A 20001-nucleotide genomic window follows, 5' to 3' on the forward strand; every position below is an offset into this window, starting at 1 on the left:
CAGACTGTTAAAATTTATAAGGCAGAGACGGACATAATTGAAAGGAGACATACTTCCACAGTAGGCACAACACTTCTTTTTTTTTTTTTTTTTTTTTTTTTTTTTTTTTTTTTTTTTTTTTTTTTTTTTTTTTTTTGCTTTTGTCTTTTTGCTGCTGTTGTTGTTGTTGCTATTTCTTGGGCCGCTCCCGCGGCATATGGAGGTTCCCAGGCTAGGGGTCCAATCGGAGCTGTAGCCACCGGCCTACGCCAGAGCCACAGCAACGCGGGATCCGAGCCGCGTCTGCAACCTACACCACAGCTCACGGCAACGCCGGATCGTTAACCCACTGAGCAAGGGCAGGGACCGAACCCGCGACCTCATGGTTCCTAGTCGGATTCGTTAACCACTGCGCCACGACGGGAACTCCAGGCACAACACTTCTAAGGGAAAGGGATGGGAGACTTAATCACCAAACCTGAACTGCCCTGAATTCTCCTTCCAACGTGTGGAGGAGCTTTCCCCTATGTCTCTCTCCTTCCATGAGCTTCTTGGAATGAAGCATTCCTTGCTTGTTTTGAAAACATTCTGGGGGCTGCAGCTGAGACCTTTAGGAGGAAGGCCCAATGATGCCTCTGCCCATGGGTCAATGGAGAGAAAAACTGGATTTTGTTTCTGTTTTGGCCATGCCTGTGGCATGCAGAAGTTCCCAGTCCAGGGATCAAGCCTGTTGCACAGCAGCAACCCAAGACACTGCAGTGACAATGTCGGATCCTTAACTCAAGCTCCACAAAAGGACTTTTGTTTTCCTAGGGCTAGATGAGGCTCAGCACAGAATCCTAGACTTAGAACTTACCATGGGAGTTCCCACTGTGGCTCAGTGGTTAACGAATCCGACTGGGAACCGTGGGGTGTCAGATTCGATCCCTGGCCTTGCTCAGTGGGTTAAAGATCTGGTGTTGCCATGAGCTGTGGTGTAGGTCACAGTTGTGGCTCGGATCCTGCGTTGCTGTGGCTCTGGTGTAGGCCAGTGGTTACAGCTCCGATTCGACCCCTTGCCTGGGAACCTCCATATGCCGCAAGTGTGGCCCTAAAAAGCCAAAAAAAAAAAAAAAAAAAGAACTTACCATGAATTTCGTTTACTTCCATGGGAAGTTATATAAGGTTATAACATTTAAGAAATTGCCAATTGAGTATTAAAAAGGTAAAATCCTGAGCATCTGTTATAAATATTATTTTATTTTATTTTTGTCTTTTTGCTATTTCTTTGGGCCGCTCCTGCGGCATATGAAGGTTCCCAGGCTAGGGGTCGAATCGGAGCTGTAGCCATCAGCCTATGCTAGAGCCACAGCAACGTGGGATCTGAGCCACGTCTGCGACCTACACCACAGCTCACGGCAATGCCGGATCATTAACCCACTGAGCAAGGGCAGGGACCGGACCCACAACCTCATGGTTCCTAGTCGGATTCGTTAACCACTGTGCCACGACGGGAACTCCCTGTTATCAATATTATTTTACATAAAAGCATTTTAATGACAAGCTCACAGTCACAGAGTAAATATAGTTCTTTAGCTTGGATATATCTAGTTCCATGGGAGGATAAAAAATATATCTCTATATTTTTATGTGTATATATATACACAATTTTATACATTTATATTTTGCCACAGCTTTCAGCATCTTGATGTGAAGATCTCAATTCCCAGACTGGGACCTGAACCCGGGGTTGCAACAGTGAATGTGCCGAGTCCTAATCATTAGACCACCACGGAACTCCCTGCTATTTCATTTTATTTTTTTGTCTTTTTAGGGCTGAATCCATGGTATATGGAAGTTGCCAGGCTGGAACTCCCTGTTCTTTTTTTTTTTTTTTTTTTTTTTTTTTTGTCTTTTGTTTTTTGAGGGCTGAACCTGCGGCATATGGAGGTTCCCAGGCTAGGGATCGAATTGGAGCTACAGCTGCCAGCCCATGGCATAGCCACAGAAACGCCAGATCTGATCCGCGTCTGCGACCTACACCACAGCTCAAGGCAAGCCAGATCCTTAACCCACTGAGTGAGGCCAGGGATCAAACCCGCAACCTCACGGTTACTAGTCAGGTTCATTAACCACTAATCCACAGCGGGAATCCTCCTGTTCTTCTTTTTTAGTTGTTGTTGTCTTTTTGCCATTTTCTTGGGCCGCTGCCGACATGGTAGTTCCCAGGCTAGGCATCTAATTGGAGCTGTTGCCGCTGGCCTACGCCAGAGCCACAGCAACGCAGGATCCGATCCACATCTGTGACCTACACCACAGCTCAGGGCAACACTGGATCCTTAATCTACTGAGCGAGGCCAAGGATCAAACCCGCAACCTCATGGTTCCTGGTCGGATTCGTTAACCACGGAGCCACGACGGGAACTACTCCCCTGTTCTTTTTTATTTATTTATTTATTTATTTATTTGTCTTTTTGCTATTTCTTGGGCTGCTCCCGCCGCATATGGAGGTTTCCAGGCTAGGGGTTTAATCGGAGCTGTAGCCGCCAGCCTAAGCCAGAGCCACAGCAACGCAGGATCCGAGCCTCGTCTGCAACCTATACCACAGCTCACGGCAACACCGGATCGTTAACCCACTGAACAAGGGCAGGGACCAGACCCGCAACCTCATGGTTCCTAGTCGGATTCTTTAACCACTGTGCCATGACGGGAATTCCCCCTGTTCTTATTTTATGTAGTATGCCAACCACTGGAAATTGTCATGGGCTGCTATGATTTTCAGATTGGAAATCTGTGGCTCTGGGATTCAGTATAAACCCATCTCATGATAAAAATCTTTGACATTATTCACACCTGGAGTTAATGAGTTCTTTGAGAAAAAATATTTACCTACCTTTTCCAGTGACAGAACCAACTACTTCTGCCTATATATTTTTACAATTTTGAGGAAATCATTTGTCATTGCTTTTCAAATATACGTTTGTCTTGTAAAGCAATTCTTAGGAAAACGTTTGTAGCCTCCCAGGTTTGCTAAGCTAACATTTTCTACTTTGAGAAGGTCAAGGAAATTAATTACTTAGTAGGCCTGGGGAAACTGGTCTAAGAAAAGACTTCTCAGATGTCTAAGAGTAAGAATTAGAAAAAAAAAAAAAAATTGCAGGAATAGACCATGCCCAGGCCTAAAAACTGAGTCTGCCATCAGGAGGTTGCAATTACAAAACAAGCTTTCAGTACTCCAGTACCCAGTGAGAGTCTGTAATTCTGACATGCTAGGGCACTTATTGGGGTAAAACCAGGATGAGCTTTTAAGCAAGAAATGGATATGCTGACATTCTTATTTTAAAGGAGTGTCGTTTTGTTCAATTTGAAATTGTAATGGAAAGTGATCCTTCATGTGTATATTAAGATATTCAAATTCAGTGTCATATGTTTGAAGGACACTAAAATGTGTCATTATACCCCAAGTACTGGGATTTTGGCACTTGAAATCAGCACAGGCCACACCTACAGTGCGGTCCCATCCCCTCCCCACTATGCCCACGTTTTAGGGCTGCTCGACTGATTATAGACTCTATAATATAATCATCATTATGCAGCAGTGACTATAGAGGTCACTGAATATACATTTTGGCCACTTATTCGCAACAGCCTCCTGTAAGAAAGAGTATATTCAGCAGGGGATCGAGCCATGTGTTGATGCTCAAAGAATGAAATCTGGAAGATTACTCAATCCAGATGGCACTAAAAATGCATGGTTTTATTCCCCCCAACTTTAGAAGTCTGATATACAGTATAGAAACAGTATTTCTCCGCTCCCTCCCTTGCTAGGTTGGGTCTGTGTCACTAGTTACTCTACTGCACGAGACACCAAATAGCTTGCTCTTGCCTGAGGTGGATGGAGTGAAAGATTTGGGGAATGGTATTTGTGTGTGTGCGTGCTTGTGTGTGCATGTGGTGTGTGTGTGTGTGTGTGTGTTGATCGAGCATGATTCCCCTGCCCCCATTTTAGGGCCATACTTGCAGCATAATGCAGTTTCCAGGCTAGGGGTCAAATCATAGCTACACCCTGGCCTGCAACACAGCTCACAACAATGTTGGATCTTTAACCTGCTGAGCGAGGCCAGGGATCGAACCCTCATCCTCATGGATACTAGTCAGGTTCCTTATTGCTGAGCCACAACAGGAACTCCAAATACTATTTATGAAGGAATATTTTCCATGCCATTTGGCTGCTGAAGACCCAGAATCAGTCATTCCTTTCATTCCTTCTTGCAGAACAGACCACCCTTTCCTCCCTGAGGTCCTGTCCTTTGTAACATTGAACCAAGGCAGCTGACACATGGGGCTGATGCTGTTTCCCTGATGTTTCCCTTTAAGCTGCAGTGAGGTAGGCAGAGCACATACTTCCTGAGACACCACAGGTGATGCCTTTAATATTCTCCCCACAACAGAAAACAGAACACTGTCCTTCTAACCTCCAAGGTTGGTTTCTCTATCAGCTATAACGTACCACCAAGCCAGTGCTTCCTATTTTAGCTATTTCCCTTTTTTCTTTTTTTGTCTTTTTAGGGACACACCCATGGCACATGGAGGTTCCCAGGCTAGGGGTCCAACTGGAGCTGCAGCTACCAGCCTATGCCGTGGCCACCGCAAGGCCAGATCGGAGCCGCATCTGTGACCTACATCAAGTTCAAGGCAACGCTGGATCCTTAGCCCACTGAGCCAGGCCAGGGATCAAACCCACCTTCTCATGGATACCAGTCAGGTTTGTTAACCTCTGAGCCACAACGGGAACTCCATATTTTAGTTATTTCCTGAAGGTGGAAAAGGGACAATGTTGACTGGTGTGCTGCTTGGTAAAGGCTCCAAAGCACCCTTTCTGCTTCCGTTTCTTGTCTAGAACACGTCACAGGGCCCTGTTTACCATCCCAGAGGAGAGGCAGCATCGTCCACGTGCCTCCAAAAGCAGGAGACTCAATCACCGTGACCAGCACTAATGATTACCTGAGATATATCCTGATGAAGTGCTATTAGTGGTCCTTGGCTCATGGTTGTACCACACAGCAGAGATGCACGGCAGACAGCTCAGTCCTCTCTCTGCCCTTCCCTCCCTCTCCCACCTTCCAACATAATTCAGACAGTGGTGAAGTGCAGGAGCACAGGTGTAAGTGTCCGTTATTAATACCATTAACATTCTTGGGTTGTGTAGTGGTTTATAAGTGTGGGACTCACCTTCTTTCTCCAGCACTGAACACGGTGAGTGGCTCCTGCACCTTGGACAACAAACAGATGTGTGGCTGGAGGCTCAGAAGTGAGAGGAAGCAGTGGCCTGAACATCAGCCTCTGGTTCCCGAGAGCGGACCCAGCAGCAGAGGTGAGTGATGGGCGTGAGGAATCGTAGGTTCAGTGGTCAGCCAGAGCCTGGGCAGTGGACAGCGCTGAAAGGCGTGGGGCTGGGGGTGTGTGTGTGGGATGGAGAAATTTTGTTTGTTAGCACATGTAGACCCTCTCCTGGGGATTATGGGCTTCAATGGGGATAGGCATTCTCCTCTAATGGGAGGGGATGAAGGCCAGACAAAGTTCAGCACCATGAAGGCCAGCTCAGCAGAACTCCTGGGCTGGTCAACCCTGGAAAAGTACCAGTTGCATTAAAACAAGTTCATGGAGTTCCCGTTATGGTTCAGTGGTTAACGAATCTGACCAAGAACCATGAGGTTGCGGGTTTGATCCCTGGCCTCGCTCAGTGGGTTAAGGATCTGGTGTTGCCGTGAGCTGTGGTGTACGTTGCAGACGGGGCTTAGATCCCACATTGCTGTGGTGTGGTGTAGGCCAGCGGCTACAGCTCCGATTAGACCCTTAGCCTGGGAACCTCCGCATGCCTCGGATGCGGCCCTAGAAAAGACAGAGAGACAAAAAAAAAAAAAAGAAAAAAAAAGTTCATGATGTGAAGTTGGTGAGTGTACTGTGGTTACATATGAGAATATCCGTACTGGGAAAATACACAGTCATCTAGAGGAAAGGGCCTTCATATTTACGACCTTATCTTTTTCAGAAAAAAAATTTGTATGTGTTTGTGTACGCATATAGAGAAATGGCATACATGATACACGGGGTAAAATACTATCAGTAGGTGAGTCTTGGTCAAAGCTATATAATATATTTATTTTTGCAATGTTGGGTAAGTGTTCTATTATTATTTTTTCTTCCCATTTATGGCTGCATCTGTGGCATATGGAAGTTCCTGGGTTAGGGGTCAAATTGGAGCTGCAGCTGGGGCCTATGCCACAGTCACAGCCACACCAGATTTGAGCTGCATCTGCGACCTATGCCACAGCTTGTGGTAGTGCCCTATCCTTTACCCACTGGGTGAAGCCAGGGATGGAACCCACATCCCTACAGAGACAATGCAGGGTTCTTAACCCCCTGAGTCAAAAGAGGAATTCCCTATTCAATCATTTCTTTCTTCCCTTTTTTTTTTTTTTTTTTTGGTTTTAAGTAGAATTGCAATGATATTTATTTATTTATTTACTTACTTATTTTGCTTTTTAGGGCTGCACCTGCGGCATATGGAGGTTCTCAGGCTAGGGGTCCAATCAGAGCTACAGCTGCCGGCCTACGCCACAGCCACAGGAGCGCGGGATGTGAGTCAGGTCTTCGACTCCACCACAGCTCACAGCCACGCCAGATCCTTAACCCACCGATCGAGGCCAGGGATTGAGCCTGCAACTTCACGGTTCCTAGTGGGATTGGTGCTATGCTGTGTGTGCCCTGAGCAGGGTTCTCCCCTCCTCAGATGGTGGCTGTCACTTGTGTGACCAAGAGCACTGCTCCCTGGTTCTCTAGCCAGTCACACGTTTCTTCTTGTTGCCAGAGGTTGATGACCTGGGACTTTCAGGGGCAGGAGGCCCAAGGGCAGGGCCTGCAGCCTGCAGTGGGCAGGGCTGTGCAGGGCCTGCATGCTTGCTCTCCCCATAAAAGCTCAACACTTGCCCCCCATCGGGACTCTACTGCAGACAGTAGCTCTGAGCCTCCACCTGGCAGGGAGTTCTCAGCTCCTGGCATCTGTGAGGAAGGAAAGGAGGGAGCTCTCTGTGCTGTGAGGAAGGTGTTTCTGAGTCTGAGAGATGGTCTGCGTGTGGGGAGGCAAGATGCCAGCTCAGGTCTGGTCTTAGTCTCAGGGATGGGGAGGGATTTAAGGAGAAAGGAGCCCATGGCCAGTGAAGTATTTGTAGGGCTGGATAGGAGTGGGGGCTATTCGAGGAGGTTCTCAAACGGCTAGAAGCCCATACCTTTCCATGTGAGGTTTCCTTACTCAGAAAGTTCAGGGAGAAAGGATGGGAGGGAAAGAAAGGATGGTCCAGCCAGTAACCTTAGGCATCTCTTTTTCCCCTTAGAGGATTTTTGGGGCCCGATTCTGCCTCCTGCTGTTCCTCTCTGTGGCCACCAGAGGGCAGAGTGCAGGTAAGTCTCTGAGGAGCAGCAGTTTCTTCAGCTGCCCTGAGGTGTGCAGAGGAGCAGAGGGACTAGAAGCTGGGCTGCAGGCTGAAGTCCTAACACAGAGGGGAAGTCATGGAGATGCACAGAGGCCAACCTTGCAGCCAACCTGATGTGTCCTGGGTGCTGATTGCTGGCTTCTCCGTGGGTCTGGTCTGAAGAAGGTAGGGTGTTAGTTAAGCCACACCCTGGGGCTCCACTCTGTGCGTTAGGTTGGCTGGCTGGCTCTGGGGAGCCATGGTAAAGTCTGTTCCGTTGTTGCTACTCCTTCTCCTATGGCCTTGGCCTGGGGATTCCCTGAAGGAGCTGGTGGTCAGGGCTGTATGACAGAGGAGGCTCAGGGGCGGCATGGTAAAGACAGCCCCCTTCTGGGTGAGCTAGGGGAGGAGAGAGAGAAATTAGGAGTTTGGAGTTCCCGTCGTGGCGCAGTGGTTAACGAATCCGACTAGGAACCATGAGGTTGTGGGTTCGGTCCCTGCCCTTGCTCAGTGAGTTAACGATCCGGCATTGCCGTGAGCTGTGGTGTAGGTCGCAGATGCGGCCTGGATTCTGCATTGCTGTGGCTCTGGCGTAAGCCGGTGGCTACAGCTCCGATTCGACCCCTAGCCTGGGAACCTCCATATGCCGCGGAAGCAGCCCAAGAAATGGCAAAAAGACAAAAAAAAAAAAAAAAAAAAAAAAAAAAAAAAAAGAAATTAGGAGTTTGGAATTAATATGCACATGCTACTGTATATAATATAGTCAAACAACAGGGACCTACTGTGTATCGAAGGAAAATATACTCAAAATCCTGTAAAAACTTATAATTGAAAAGAATCTGAAAAAGAATATCTATATCTCCAAATTACTTGGCTATACACTTGAGACTAACACAATATTATTAATTAACTATATTTTATTTTTTTCTAGAAAAAGACTGTTCCCTTCTAGATATTACTACTCCTATGGCTCTGGCCTAGAGATCCTAGAGGGGGCTGGGTGGTCAGGGCTGTGTCCAGGGAGCAACATTGTCTGATCCCCATTCTCACAATAGCACTCTTCAGAATAGGCACGGTGACTTTTTTCTTTGGCCTCATGCTTCCCATGTGGAGGTTCCTGGGCCAGGGGTTGAACATGTGCAGTGGTAGTGACATTGCTGGATCCTTAACCCACTGTGCAACAAGGGAACTCCACAGTTTTCATTTCTAAATTTTATTTTTGTTTTTATTTTTAAAATTCTCTCCTAGCCCCTCAGAATTTGTTCCAATTTTCCGTGTTCTCTTATTTATTCATTTTGCTTTTTAGGGCCGCACCTGCAGCATATGGAGGTTCCCAGGCTAGGGGTCTAATCGGAGCTACAGCTGCCGGCCTACACCACAGCCACAGCAATGCTAGATCCGAGCCACGTCTGTGACCTACACCACAGCTCAGGGCAATGCTGGATCCTTAACCCACTGAGCGAGGCCAAGGATGGAACCCGCAACCTCATGGTTCCTAGTCAGATTCGTTTCCACTGTGCCACTACGGGAACTCCCCAGTTTTCGTTTTAGTTGAGCAAAAGAGTTTGAGTGTTACGTCTGTACTAGATGTGTGCCAGCTGGTCTTAGCAGAGAGGACCCTGACCTCTGGGGCTTCACAGCACAGTGATGAGCAAATGAAGTGGGCAGAGGCTGGGAGCCCATGACCAGGAAGGGTGGTTCGGTGGCATCAGACTCTTAATGAGAATTATCTTCACATCCTCTAGCAGCGACCCAGTCTGTGGAATGGTTCCCGGAGAACGAATCGTGTGCCCCTTTTCTGTCTTTCCTGCCTCGGAGCTGCAAGGAAATCAAAGAAAGTTGCCATAGAGCAGGTGGTGAGTAATAAACTAGTCCAGCACATCCCCTTTTGGCTTTTTAAATTATTATTATTATTTTTAATCTAAAGGAGATTCCAGTCATGGAGATCAAGAGGAATGTGCCCGAATTGCATGTCTGCTCTGAGTCCAGCTTCCAGCCAAGGAGCTGTCCAGTGGGAATACTGAGGCTTTTGGGGCCCCCCTGCCTCTGGCACAGCAGACATGATTTTCTGAACACAGGGAGAATGCAGTGATCCTGGTGACTCTTAGGCTGGTGGGCAGAGCTGTGATGAGTCTAAGCTATTTCCCTCTTTTTCAGCTAAAGTGTTAGCCTGCCGCAGTTTCATAGATGCTGGCAGAAAAGACGAGCCTCCTGAGGTGGAGACAGAGAATGTGTTATTCACAGCCACAGCAGTAGTCAGAGTATCAGCTTTTCCCTGTGCTGTCTCCCCGATCCCAGTCCCAACAGGGTGATGTGAGTAGGGCCAGGAGACATCTGAAGATGCAGTGGGTTTGCCAAGCAGGCTGACAGATGGGGCTGGAAAAGATTGGGCAAGCCTTTTTATTTTCGTTTTCATTTTATTTATTTTTTTCGTTTTTGGCCGGCCCACTGCACATGGGTCCAGGAGAGGATCTCTGGGCTTAGGGAACCTGAATGTTATCTAACAGGCAGCGACCGTGCCTGCCGTTTACTCTGACTTGTAGAGGCCACATCCTGATGTGGTTGGGTGCTGATTTCTGGCCTCTCCTGGCCAGAGAAGGAGGCGCTGTTCAGAGGGAGATACCATCTCTGTCTTCTAGGATGTTTGCTCTATAAAGGCTTTGAAAAGATAGCAGGGAGCAAAGGCAGGCATGTCCCTGCTCATAGATGATGTGAAGCGAATTGTCCTCCAGCAAATGGATTGTGTGGAACCTTCTGAATCCATTCTTTCTCTTTCTTTCTCTTTCTTTCTTTTTCTTTTCTTTTTCTTTTTTTTTTCTTTTTGGCTTTTTAGGGCCTTTCTTTCTTTTCTTTTTTTTCTATTTTTGGCTTTTTCGGGCCACACCTGTGGCATAAGGAGGTTCCCAGGCTAGGGGTCGAATTGGAGCTGTAGCTGCCAGCCTACACCACAGCCACAGCAATGCCAGTTCCGAGTTGTGTTGTAGTCTGCGACCTACACCACAGCTCATGGCAATGTCGGATCCTTAACCCACTGAGCGAGGCCATGGATGGAACCCGCAACCTCATGGTTCCTAGTCAGATTCATTTCTGCTGTGCCACGATGGGAACTCCTGAATGCATTCTTGATTCCGAGGGTCTTTCTGGGTGGGGGTCTTGAGAAGAACCCTGTGGTCTCAGACAGGGGCCTGTGGGCTGGTTCCCTCTGCAGATGGCCTGTATTTCCTCCGCACTGAGAATGGTGTCGTCTACCAGACCTTCTGTGACATGACGTCTGGGGGCGGAGGCTGGACCCTGGTGGCCAGTGTGCACGAGAATCACATGGCTGGGAAATGCACGTTGGGTGACCGCTGGTCTAGTCAGCAGGGCAACAGAGCCAACTACCCCGAGGGAGATGGCAACTGGGCCAATTACAACACCTTTGGGTCTGCAGAGGCGGCCACCAGCGATGACTACAAGGTTGGTGGCCCTGACCACCCAGCTAGGAAAGGGTAGTTGCTGAGTGTGGCTGGACCCCAGGGTGTGGAAGGGAGGGTGGAGGGTGGGGATGTGGTGGTAGGGCTGGGGAGGGAGAAAGAGAGGATTCCATGTCTTTTTTGTTTTTTTTTTTTTTTCTCTGTCTTTTGTCTTTTGTAGGGCCGCACCCGCATAGAGAGGTTCTCAGGCTAGGGGTCTAATCAGAGCTGTAGCCACCAGCCTATGCCACAGCCACAGCAGTGCGGGATCTGAGCCGCATCTGCAACCTACAGCACAGCTCGAGGCAATGCCAGATCCTTAACCCACTGAGCGAGGCCAGGGATCGAACCTGCAACCTCAGATTCATTAACCACTGAGCCACGATGGGAGCTCCAGCATTCCATGTCTTGAATCACAACCTCCTCCCAGGCAGTCTGCTGGGTGGTGGCGCACTGCCGCCTAGTGGAAGGGGGTGTCTGAGTGCTGCTGGCCACCTGTGCGCCTGGAGCCCAGACCTCTCAACTCAGCAGAGGGCTGAGTGTGGGGTCTGCTGCTGGTTGGGCTTCATGGGCTGGTCAGGCTCATTGCATGTCACTCTCTAGAACCCTGGCTACTATGACATCCAAGCCCGGGACCTGGGCATCTGGCATGTGCCCAACCGGTCTCCCCTGCAGCAGTGGAGGAACAGCTCCTTGCTGAGGTACCGCACCAATACTGGATTCTTCCAGAGCCTGGGACATAATCTGTTTGGACTCTACCAGGTATATGGGGCCACTGGCTGTGGGTGGGGGGTTCTTCCTTTGGTGAATGGAGAGCCAGGTCTTGGGGTAAGGAGTCCATCTGCTCTGGGTCCCTTTTCACTAGCAGGTGCCTGTGTTTGGCTTTCTCCTACCTGTGGGTCACTGTGATACCTGGGCTGCCTCTTTCAGAGGGATAATGGGCCAGGCAGGGGGAGAGCCCTGTGGGAGAAGGAATGGGGGCAGCGAGGGAGGAGGACAAGGGGCTGGAGGCTGGTGAGGGACCTGGCTGTGGAGGGAAGGGAATCCCTGTTATCCAGGCCGATTTCTACATAACAAGAGAACTGAGGGTGCTAAACCCCCGACTTCCCCATGTGGCAGCCTCTCTACTGGCCTCACACAGCCTCTGTTTTGGGTTCTTGCAGAAATACCCAGTGAAATACGGAATAGGGAAATGTTGGGCTGACAATGGCCCAGCCATTCCTGTTGTCTATGACTATGGCGATGCTCAGAAAACTGCGTCTTATTACTCTCCCAATGGACAAAGTGAGTGTCTGCTTCCCAAGCCCAGTCATCAGTCCTTTCCCGCACTCTTGGAGCAAGTGTAAATACCAACAATTAATACTTGCTAGCACTTATCGAGCATGTTCAAGGTGCCAATCTCTTACAGAGAAACTTTTTTTTTTTTTTTTTTGCTTTTTAGGGCTGTACCGGCGGCATATGGAGGTTCACAGGCTAGGGTTGAATGGGAGCTGTAGCTGCCGGCCTACGCCACAGCCACGGCAGCACCGGATCCTTAACCCACTGAGCAAGGCCATGGATCGAACCCAAAACCTCATGGTTCCTAGTCGGATTTGTTTCCGCTGTGCTACGATGGGAACTCTTATAGAGGAACTTGTCATGATTTAATAACATTTAATCATCATGACAAAACTATGACATTAGAATTCCTACCTTTTCCATTTTACAGGCTATAAACTCAGGCTTCTTAACCAATAACCTGTATGACCTCTTGTAATAGTTAAGGCAAAATTAGGCTAATGTTGACAAGTGAGAACTTTTTGAAAGTGGTGAGGAAAATTCACTTTTGTTATTCACTTTTAAAAGGCATATTTTTCCAGGAAAATAAAGCCACAGAACTTAAATCATCAGTGGGACGATAAGAGGCATTGCTTGCACGTTTAGTATTTCAGTGAAAGCAGGTAATGGTAGGTGGCAACATAAGCCTATGGTAACTGGATGCGAAGTGTGCCAGCAGGAGCAGATGGCCCACCCTATCATTGTTTATTCCTGCTGGACCTGGGCACTGTTCTTGCTGATCTTTCAGTGGAGTCTAAGTTCTCCGAAAGCCTTAGGCAGACAAGTGACCTCTTGTGAGCCCCAGCCTTGGTCTTCTTGCCCCCGAAGAGGAGAATTTCTCTTCCATGTAAGCTCAGGGCCAGGATGTAGCAGCCACTGTCCGCAGAGGTGCTGGGCTCCCTGCCCTGTTGGTTTAGGGCATCCTGAGCTGGTCAAAGGGAAGCTGGTTCTAGTTCCTTCTTTGCATCCATGGCCTTTTCTCTGCCTCTTCTTTTCCAGGGGAATTTGTGGCAGGATTCGTCCAGTTCAGGGTGTTTAATAACGAGAGAGCAGCCAACGCCCTGTGTGCTGGGATGAGAGTTACCGGCTGCAACACTGAGTTCGTGAGTTTGGGGAAGATCCATGATTTGTGCATTTGTGTGTGTGTGTGTTCACCTACAGGGGGTGTGTTGATGTGTTTCTCTGTGGCTTGCTTTTTCACTTTTTTTTTTTTTTTTTTGGTCTTTTTGCCACTTCTTGGGTCGCTCCCGTGGCATGTGGAGGTTCCCAGGCTAGGGGTCGAATAGGAGCTGTAGCTGCCAGCCTACGCCAGAGCCACAGCAACGTGGGACCTGAGCTGCGTCTGCGACCTACACCACAGCTCACAGCTACGCCGGATCTCTAACCCACTGAGCAAGGCCAGGGATCAAACCTGCAGCCTCACAGTTCCTCGTCAGATTCGTTAACCACTGAGCCATGACGGAAACTCCACTTTTTTACTTTTTTGATGGTATTTTGTAGGCATAGTTTTTCAATTGTTATCATTCTTTTAAAAATTGAGATATGATTGACATGTATCAGTGTATGAGTTCCGGGGTGTAACATAATGATTCTATGTATTTATAAATCATGACATGATCACCATAATATAGCCAGTCACCATCCACCACCACACATTGCTACAAATAATGTTTTCTTCCGATAAGAACTTTATTTATTTATTTATTTTTGTCCTTCTGCTATTTCTTGGGCCGCTCCCGCGGCATATGGAGGTTCCCAGGCTAGGGGTCCAATCGGAGCTGTAGCCATCCGCCTACGCCAGAGCCACAGCAACGCAGGATCCGAGCCGCGTCTGCAACCTACACCACAGCTCATGGCAATTGGATCGTTAACCCACTGAGCAAGGGCAGGGACCGAACCTGCAACCTCATGGTTCCTAGTCAGATTCGTTAACCACTGCGCCACAACGGGAACTCCTGATAAGAACTTTAAAGATCTACTCTCCCATCCACACATACTAACCAGGCCTGACCCTGCTTAGCTTCCGAGATCAGACAACATCGGGCGCGTTCAGGGTGGTGTGGCTGTAGACTAATGATCTACTCTCTTAGTAACCTTTATCACAGACAATACAGTATTCTTACTTATAGTCACCATTTCATCCCCAGGACTTATTTGATAACTGAAAGTTTTCACCTTTTGACCACTGGATATGATTATTGCCAGTGAGGTCCAACATCTATATCCTTACATACGATTAGTACTTGAATGCTGGGTTTACAAAGTATTTCTACATGTTGAGGTCATGAAAGTGTTTTCCAACATTCTTTTTTTTTTTTTTTTTTTTTTAGAGTGGCACCCATGGCTTATGGAGGTTCCCAGGCTAGGGGTTGAATTGGAGCTGTAGCTGCTGGCCTACGCCACAGCCACAGCAATGCCAGATCTGAGCCACGTCTACGGCCTACACCGAAGCTCACGATAATGCAGGATCCTTAATCCACTGAGTGAGGCCAGGGGTTGAACCTTCGTCCTCTTGGATGTTGGTCAGATTCATTTCCGCTGAGCCACGATGGGATCTCCTCATTAACGCCCCTTTGCATGTACCCCTGAGTGCACCAATTCCCTGATCTTAGATACACAGGGCACCTACAAAGTGCTAGGTATCAGAGATGCAAAGGGGACAGAGTCATCTTAAGGAGCTCAGACTGAGTGTGTCAGAGAGGCAAGTGCATGATGTCAACCTCGTGGTATCACCTGTGATGGCAACATAAACAAGGGCCCTAGGAGCACAATACAGGAGCTTCCACCTCTACCAATGGCACATTGTTGATTCTCCAGGAAGGTGACATTTGTATTGAATCTTACAAGTTGTGCAGATTTCAACAATAGCACGGGTCAGAATGGTGCCTTTCTAGCATGAGTGACTAACATGTTCAAAATCAGTGTTTAAGAGAGCATGGTGTGTTGAGGATGCAGTGAGCTGTTGTGCAGTTTTGGAGCAAGGTGTGCATGTTGGGCAGAAGTGGGAGTTGATACTGGAAATAACCTGCAAGAAGCAGGGAAAGCAGATACTTTTCCATGGTGTGCGGGACATAGAATTTTAGTGGTAGATGATGATGCTAATGAAAGGATTTTGAGCAGAGGAGTGTCCTAATCAGCTTTGGTTTTGCTAAGATGATGCACAGCCGTGTGTGTAGGACATGGCTTCAGGGCAGAGAGATTCAGGAGAGCACAAGGCCGGTGCCAAGGTGCAGGTGTTAAATACTGAGGATCTGAGCGAGCATCATTTTTTTTTTTTCGGGCCACACCCATGGCATATGGAGGTTCCCAGGCTAAGGGTCGAATCGGAGCTGCATCTGTTGCCCTACACCACAGCCACAGCAATGCTGGATCCAAGCCATATCTGTGACCTATACCACAGCTTGCAGCAACACCGGATCCCTAACCCACTGAGTGAGGCCAGGGATCATACCTGCGTCCTCATGGATGCTAGTCAGACTTGTTTCCACTGAGCCATGATGGGAACTCCGAGCCAGCATCTTCTTGATAAGGTTGGATGAGCAAGGATGGATACACAGGCAATGGAGTCTACAGTTTTTGAGGCGCTAACAAATATGGGGCATGGAAAGTGAGGGAGACTGAAGAGACTTCAGGTTTTCGTTTTGGGTGACTTAGTTCTATCCATGAGGGTGGAAGGCAGCTATGCTCACCACTATACCCCCAACACTGTGCTATCCATTAGTATGGGTGACAAGATGAGGACTAAGTTCAGGGGCAGCAAGAGAGAGAATTCATTGGGTTTTGCTCAGTGACGTTTTAGATCTAGAGCCATCTAGGTGGAGATCTCCAGGTGGCTTTGGATATGGGTTTTCAAGCAGAGACTGAGGAGGAGACTGACCCCATATGATCATGCTGGTATGTCATGGGAGGTGAGGAGCCATAATCGGGAGAGTGAGGTGTGGACAGAGCCTTGAAGAAGAGCAGCTGGGGGACTGATTGAGCCAAAGAGGGGCTGAGGGGATGGAGAAGAACTATAAAGAAGGTAGAAAGGATTTCAGGAAAGAGCATGACCTCAGCGTCCACTGGAGGGAGAAGTTTTACCTGGGGTTGGGGCAAAGCCAATTAGGACCACAACCACAGATACCTGCAATTGTCCCATTAAGTCTCAGTGGTGTCCCCAGCACACCCCTCTCTATGTCTCTTCTCTCTGCTCCCAGCACTGCATTGGTGGAGGAGGATTCTTCCCAGAGCGCAAACCTGCGCAGTGTGGGGATTTCTCCGCCTTTGACTGGAACGGATATGGAAGACACGTTGCTTACAGCTCCAGCCGGGAGATAACTGAGGCTGCTGTGCTCCTGTTCTACCGCTGAGAGCTGGGTGGTGGGAGACGTGGAGCCCAGTCCTAACCCCAGGTCCTCAGAGATGGAAACACAGAATGCTAACAAGAGGAGAGGAGAATAAACCTCGTTTTTTTTCCCATTCTGTGTTTTTGAGTTCTTTGTACAAAGTGACTGAGACCCGGAAGGATCTTTTCAAAATAATGTCTCTTGTTCTGTGGATTTCCTCTTTAGACCCCCTGGGTTTGGAGCTTCAAGTCTCAGGTCCCAGCATACATGTTTTCCCATTCTTTCTAGGGAACTCCTGAGTGAGACTGAAGACCAGAGGAAAATCTTGTGAATTTTCCTACCATGCAGTTCTTGGTTAATCCAATAAACATCATGAAGAAGAAAAGATGATGATGACTGAGATTCAGCAGGAAAGAAAGAAATGGCAGGGTCACAACTGCCTGCTCCCTTTATTCCCCTGCCTTTGATACTCAGAACCATGTTCCTAAAATGATTCGAGTGGCGGTTCCAATGTGCTTCCTTGGGGATGATTCTCAGAGCACCAAGAAATTCATAGACCACCAGCTGCGTGTCCTGCAACTCAGCTAAACTTTGACCCACAGATGCCAGGAGACAGTTTGAGGTCCCAATGTGAAAGCCTGTGTCCTACAAGACTGTCCCTCGAGTCTCCCACTTCAGGTGCCACTTACGGAGTCCAGATTGTCACCTGCACTTCTGACTGAGTGGCCATAGATTGGGGATGCCAAAGATTCCTCATTGGGTTCAGTTAATTTGCCAGAGTGGCTCATAGAACGCAAAGAAATGTTTTACTTTGCAGATGATAAGCTTATTATAAAAGAGCATAATTCAGGAAGAGCCAGCTTGGAGGGAGGGAGGGAGGCCAGGGGCACAGTAGGGGGAAAGGCACAGAGCTTCCTTGGCCTTTCTGAGCCTGGCACTGTCCCCTGGTCTCCCCGTAGTCACCAGCCCAGAAGCTCTCCAAACCCTGTCCTTTTTTGGGTTTTTACAGAGGCTTCATGACACAGGCATGATTGATGAAATCGTTGATTAGTGTAATTGATTCAACTTCCCACCTCTGTTTTCCCAGGAGGGTCTGGGTAGGTGGGATTGGAATTTTCATCCCTCACATCACAGGGCTGGTTCTCACTTCATTAACATAAGCAAAGACACCCCCCATCTTTTTTCTTGATCACTTCTGAAATTCCAAAGGTTTCAGGACCTCTAGGCCAGAATCAGGATGGACGTCAAATTAATATTTCATATTGTAAATCACAACACGACACTCCTCAGGGATGCTTGTGGCCTGCAAGGTCTGGGCTCCCAGCTTCAGGTGCTTATTCCAAACGGGAACCAAAGGTTCCAGTGAGGTCTCCGTGTATCATCTGTGGGAAAACAGGACGCTGATGACATCAGTTCTGGCTTGTGTGCAGATGAGACATATTATTTTATTTTTATTATTTATTATTTAAAAATTTTTTTTTGTCTTTTCTATGGCTGCTCCCGCGGCATATGGAGGTTCCCAGGCTAGGGGTCCAATCAGAGCTGTAGCCACCCGCCTATGCCAGAGCCACAGCAACTCGAGATCCGAGCTGCATCTGCGACCCACACCACAGCTCACAGCAACGCCAGATCCTTAACCCACTGAGCGAGCCCAGGGATCGAACCCGGAACCTCACGGATCCTAGTTGGATTCATTAATCACTGAGCCACTGTGGGAACTCCTTCTTTCAGTTTTAGATGGAAGAGTATCTAATGAAGGTGGGAAAATTTGGGTTTAGGGACATCTTGGCAAGAAATATTTAGCTTACGTATTCATTTATTTTTATTTTTATTTATTTATTTATTTATTTATTTATTTTGGCTTTTCAGGTCCGAAATGCAGCATATGGAAGTTTCCAGGCTAGGTTTTTTTTTTGTTGTTGTTGAGTCACAAGGTTGTAAAGATTAAATGTGTGTTTCAACTGAATCTGTATTGTTTGTATAATTATAAAACTTTTTTTTTTGTCTTTTGTCTTTTTAGGGCTGCACCCATAGCATGTGGAGGTTCCCAGGTTGGGGGTCAAAGCAGAGCTGCAGCTGCAGGCCTACACCACAGCCACAGCAACTCGGGATCCAAGCCGAATCTTTGACTTACATCACACCTCATGGCAATGACAGATCCTTAACCCACCAAGCAAGTCCAGGGATCGAACCTGCTTCCTCATGGATGCTAGTCAGATTTGTTTCTGCTGAGCCATGACGGGAACTCCTAAAAACATTTTAATTTTGAGAAATATTTAAAAAATCTGGGAGTTCCCTTGTGGCACAGTGGGTTAAGGATCTGGCATTGTCACCACACCTGCCCAGGGGAGGATTTGATCCCTGCACTGCGAAGTTCCACATGCCATGGGCAAGGACAAAAAGAAAAAAAAAAAAAAAAAAAAGAAAGAAAAAGTTCTGTTCCAGAGAGACCCTGAAATATTTCCTCCCAGCCCTAATCTTGGAGAGAGTCTAGCATGATTTGCAAACCCAAGGATCAATGAATTATTCCTGGAAACAGGGACTTTCCTGATCTATACAGACCTTAGGCCGGTGGGGGTCTGCAGATCCAGCTTCTCACCTGGGCTTCCAAAGCTGCAGATCATTTGACACCATGAGGTTTATTCAGGCAGGTTTGTGTGACTGACATCCTTTTGATGCCATCTGGGGAGCTGGCACTAGGCAGCAGATGGTGAATTCCGCAACCCTAAAGAGATTAATATTATCTAGTGTTTGTGTAGTGTTTTAACATCTATAGAGCTCTACACACACAAATCTTCCGGTTTGAGCCTCAGGACAGCCTGGGTGTGATGGGTGTTAATATCCTCCCTCCGAGGGGTGATAAGAGTTTGTTTTCCGGACCTTGCTGCTATACTGTCTTGGTCTAATTCTTGCTTCTGGGCCTTTAGTTGTGCGTCTTCCTCCTTGCTTAAGTGCCCGCTCAGAGGGATCTTTTGGATCTGGGTCTCGTTAGGCCTAGAATGGGAGCTTCAGCTCTGTGCTTCTAGCCCCTGATGCTGGGTGGAGACCTTTGGCCAGGTGGCTGCAGGCCCTGCCGTGCGGTGTGGTGGGTAGGATGGATTTTTGAGCATCTTTGGCTGAGAAATATCTCTTCTGAGTTGGAGTAAAAGCTGAACTGTGTCTTCCGAATGCACCAAGATGTTTTGAGGTGACAGTAGTTATTCCCAGGGTAACAGTGAGCACACGTACTGTCAAATTCCCGGGCACTCTGCTGTGTGGGTTCCACCTGCCTGCTCCTCATCTCACTAGGGTTCTCATCAAACCCCTATCGCTATTGAACAGTGAGAACAGTGGTACTTAGAGAAGTGAGACGACCAGTTCTCTAATGAGCTAGAGGCAGGTATACATATGTTTCTCAAGGCTTCTCATCCTGGTCCAATCAACCACTAGGGCGTATGGCAAAGGTGAGAGGTAGAGTAAACTTTCATGGTGATTCTT

The 20001-nt window shown here is 48.0% G+C and overlaps 1 protein-coding gene across 2 annotated transcripts; it reads left to right on the forward strand.

Annotated features, from left to right (window-relative positions):
• On the forward strand, positions 6956-16657 carry LOC110255228 (intelectin-2-like). Of its 2 annotated transcripts, none has more exons than XM_021089549.1 (8): positions 6956-7118; positions 7353-7419; positions 9176-9286; positions 10639-10886; positions 11486-11644; positions 12046-12166; positions 13199-13302; positions 16396-16657. In XM_021089549.1, the coding sequence occupies exons 1-8, from the start codon at positions 7083-7085 to the stop codon at positions 16546-16548; spliced, it is 999 nt and encodes a 332-aa protein (XP_020945208.1). In that variant the 5' UTR covers positions 6956-7082; the 3' UTR covers positions 16549-16657. The 2 variants fall into 2 exon arrangements, with proteins under 2 accessions (XP_020945208.1, XP_020945209.1); XM_021089550.1 differs by having other exon boundaries at positions 9179-9286.

This window comes from Sus scrofa, chromosome 4, assembly GCF_000003025.6.
Source record: "Sus scrofa isolate TJ Tabasco breed Duroc chromosome 4, Sscrofa11.1, whole genome shotgun sequence".
Lineage (NCBI taxonomy): Eukaryota > Metazoa > Chordata > Mammalia > Artiodactyla > Suidae > Sus > Sus scrofa.

What these genes read in the sequence shown, in the direction of transcription:
- LOC110255228 (XM_021089549.1), top strand. Translation starts at nt 7,083, where the DNA reads ATGGTCTGCGTGTGGGGAGGCAAGATGCCAGCTCAG. An exon ending in CACCAGAGGGCAGAGTGCAG is followed by an intron (nt 7,420 to 9,175) that starts GTAAGTCTCTGA and finishes CACATCCTCTAG; the next exon opens with CAGCGACCCAGTCTGTGGAA. An exon ending in ATCTGTTTGGACTCTACCAG is followed by an intron (nt 11,645 to 12,045) that starts GTATATGGGGCC and finishes GGGTTCTTGCAG; the next exon opens with AAATACCCAGTGAAATACGG.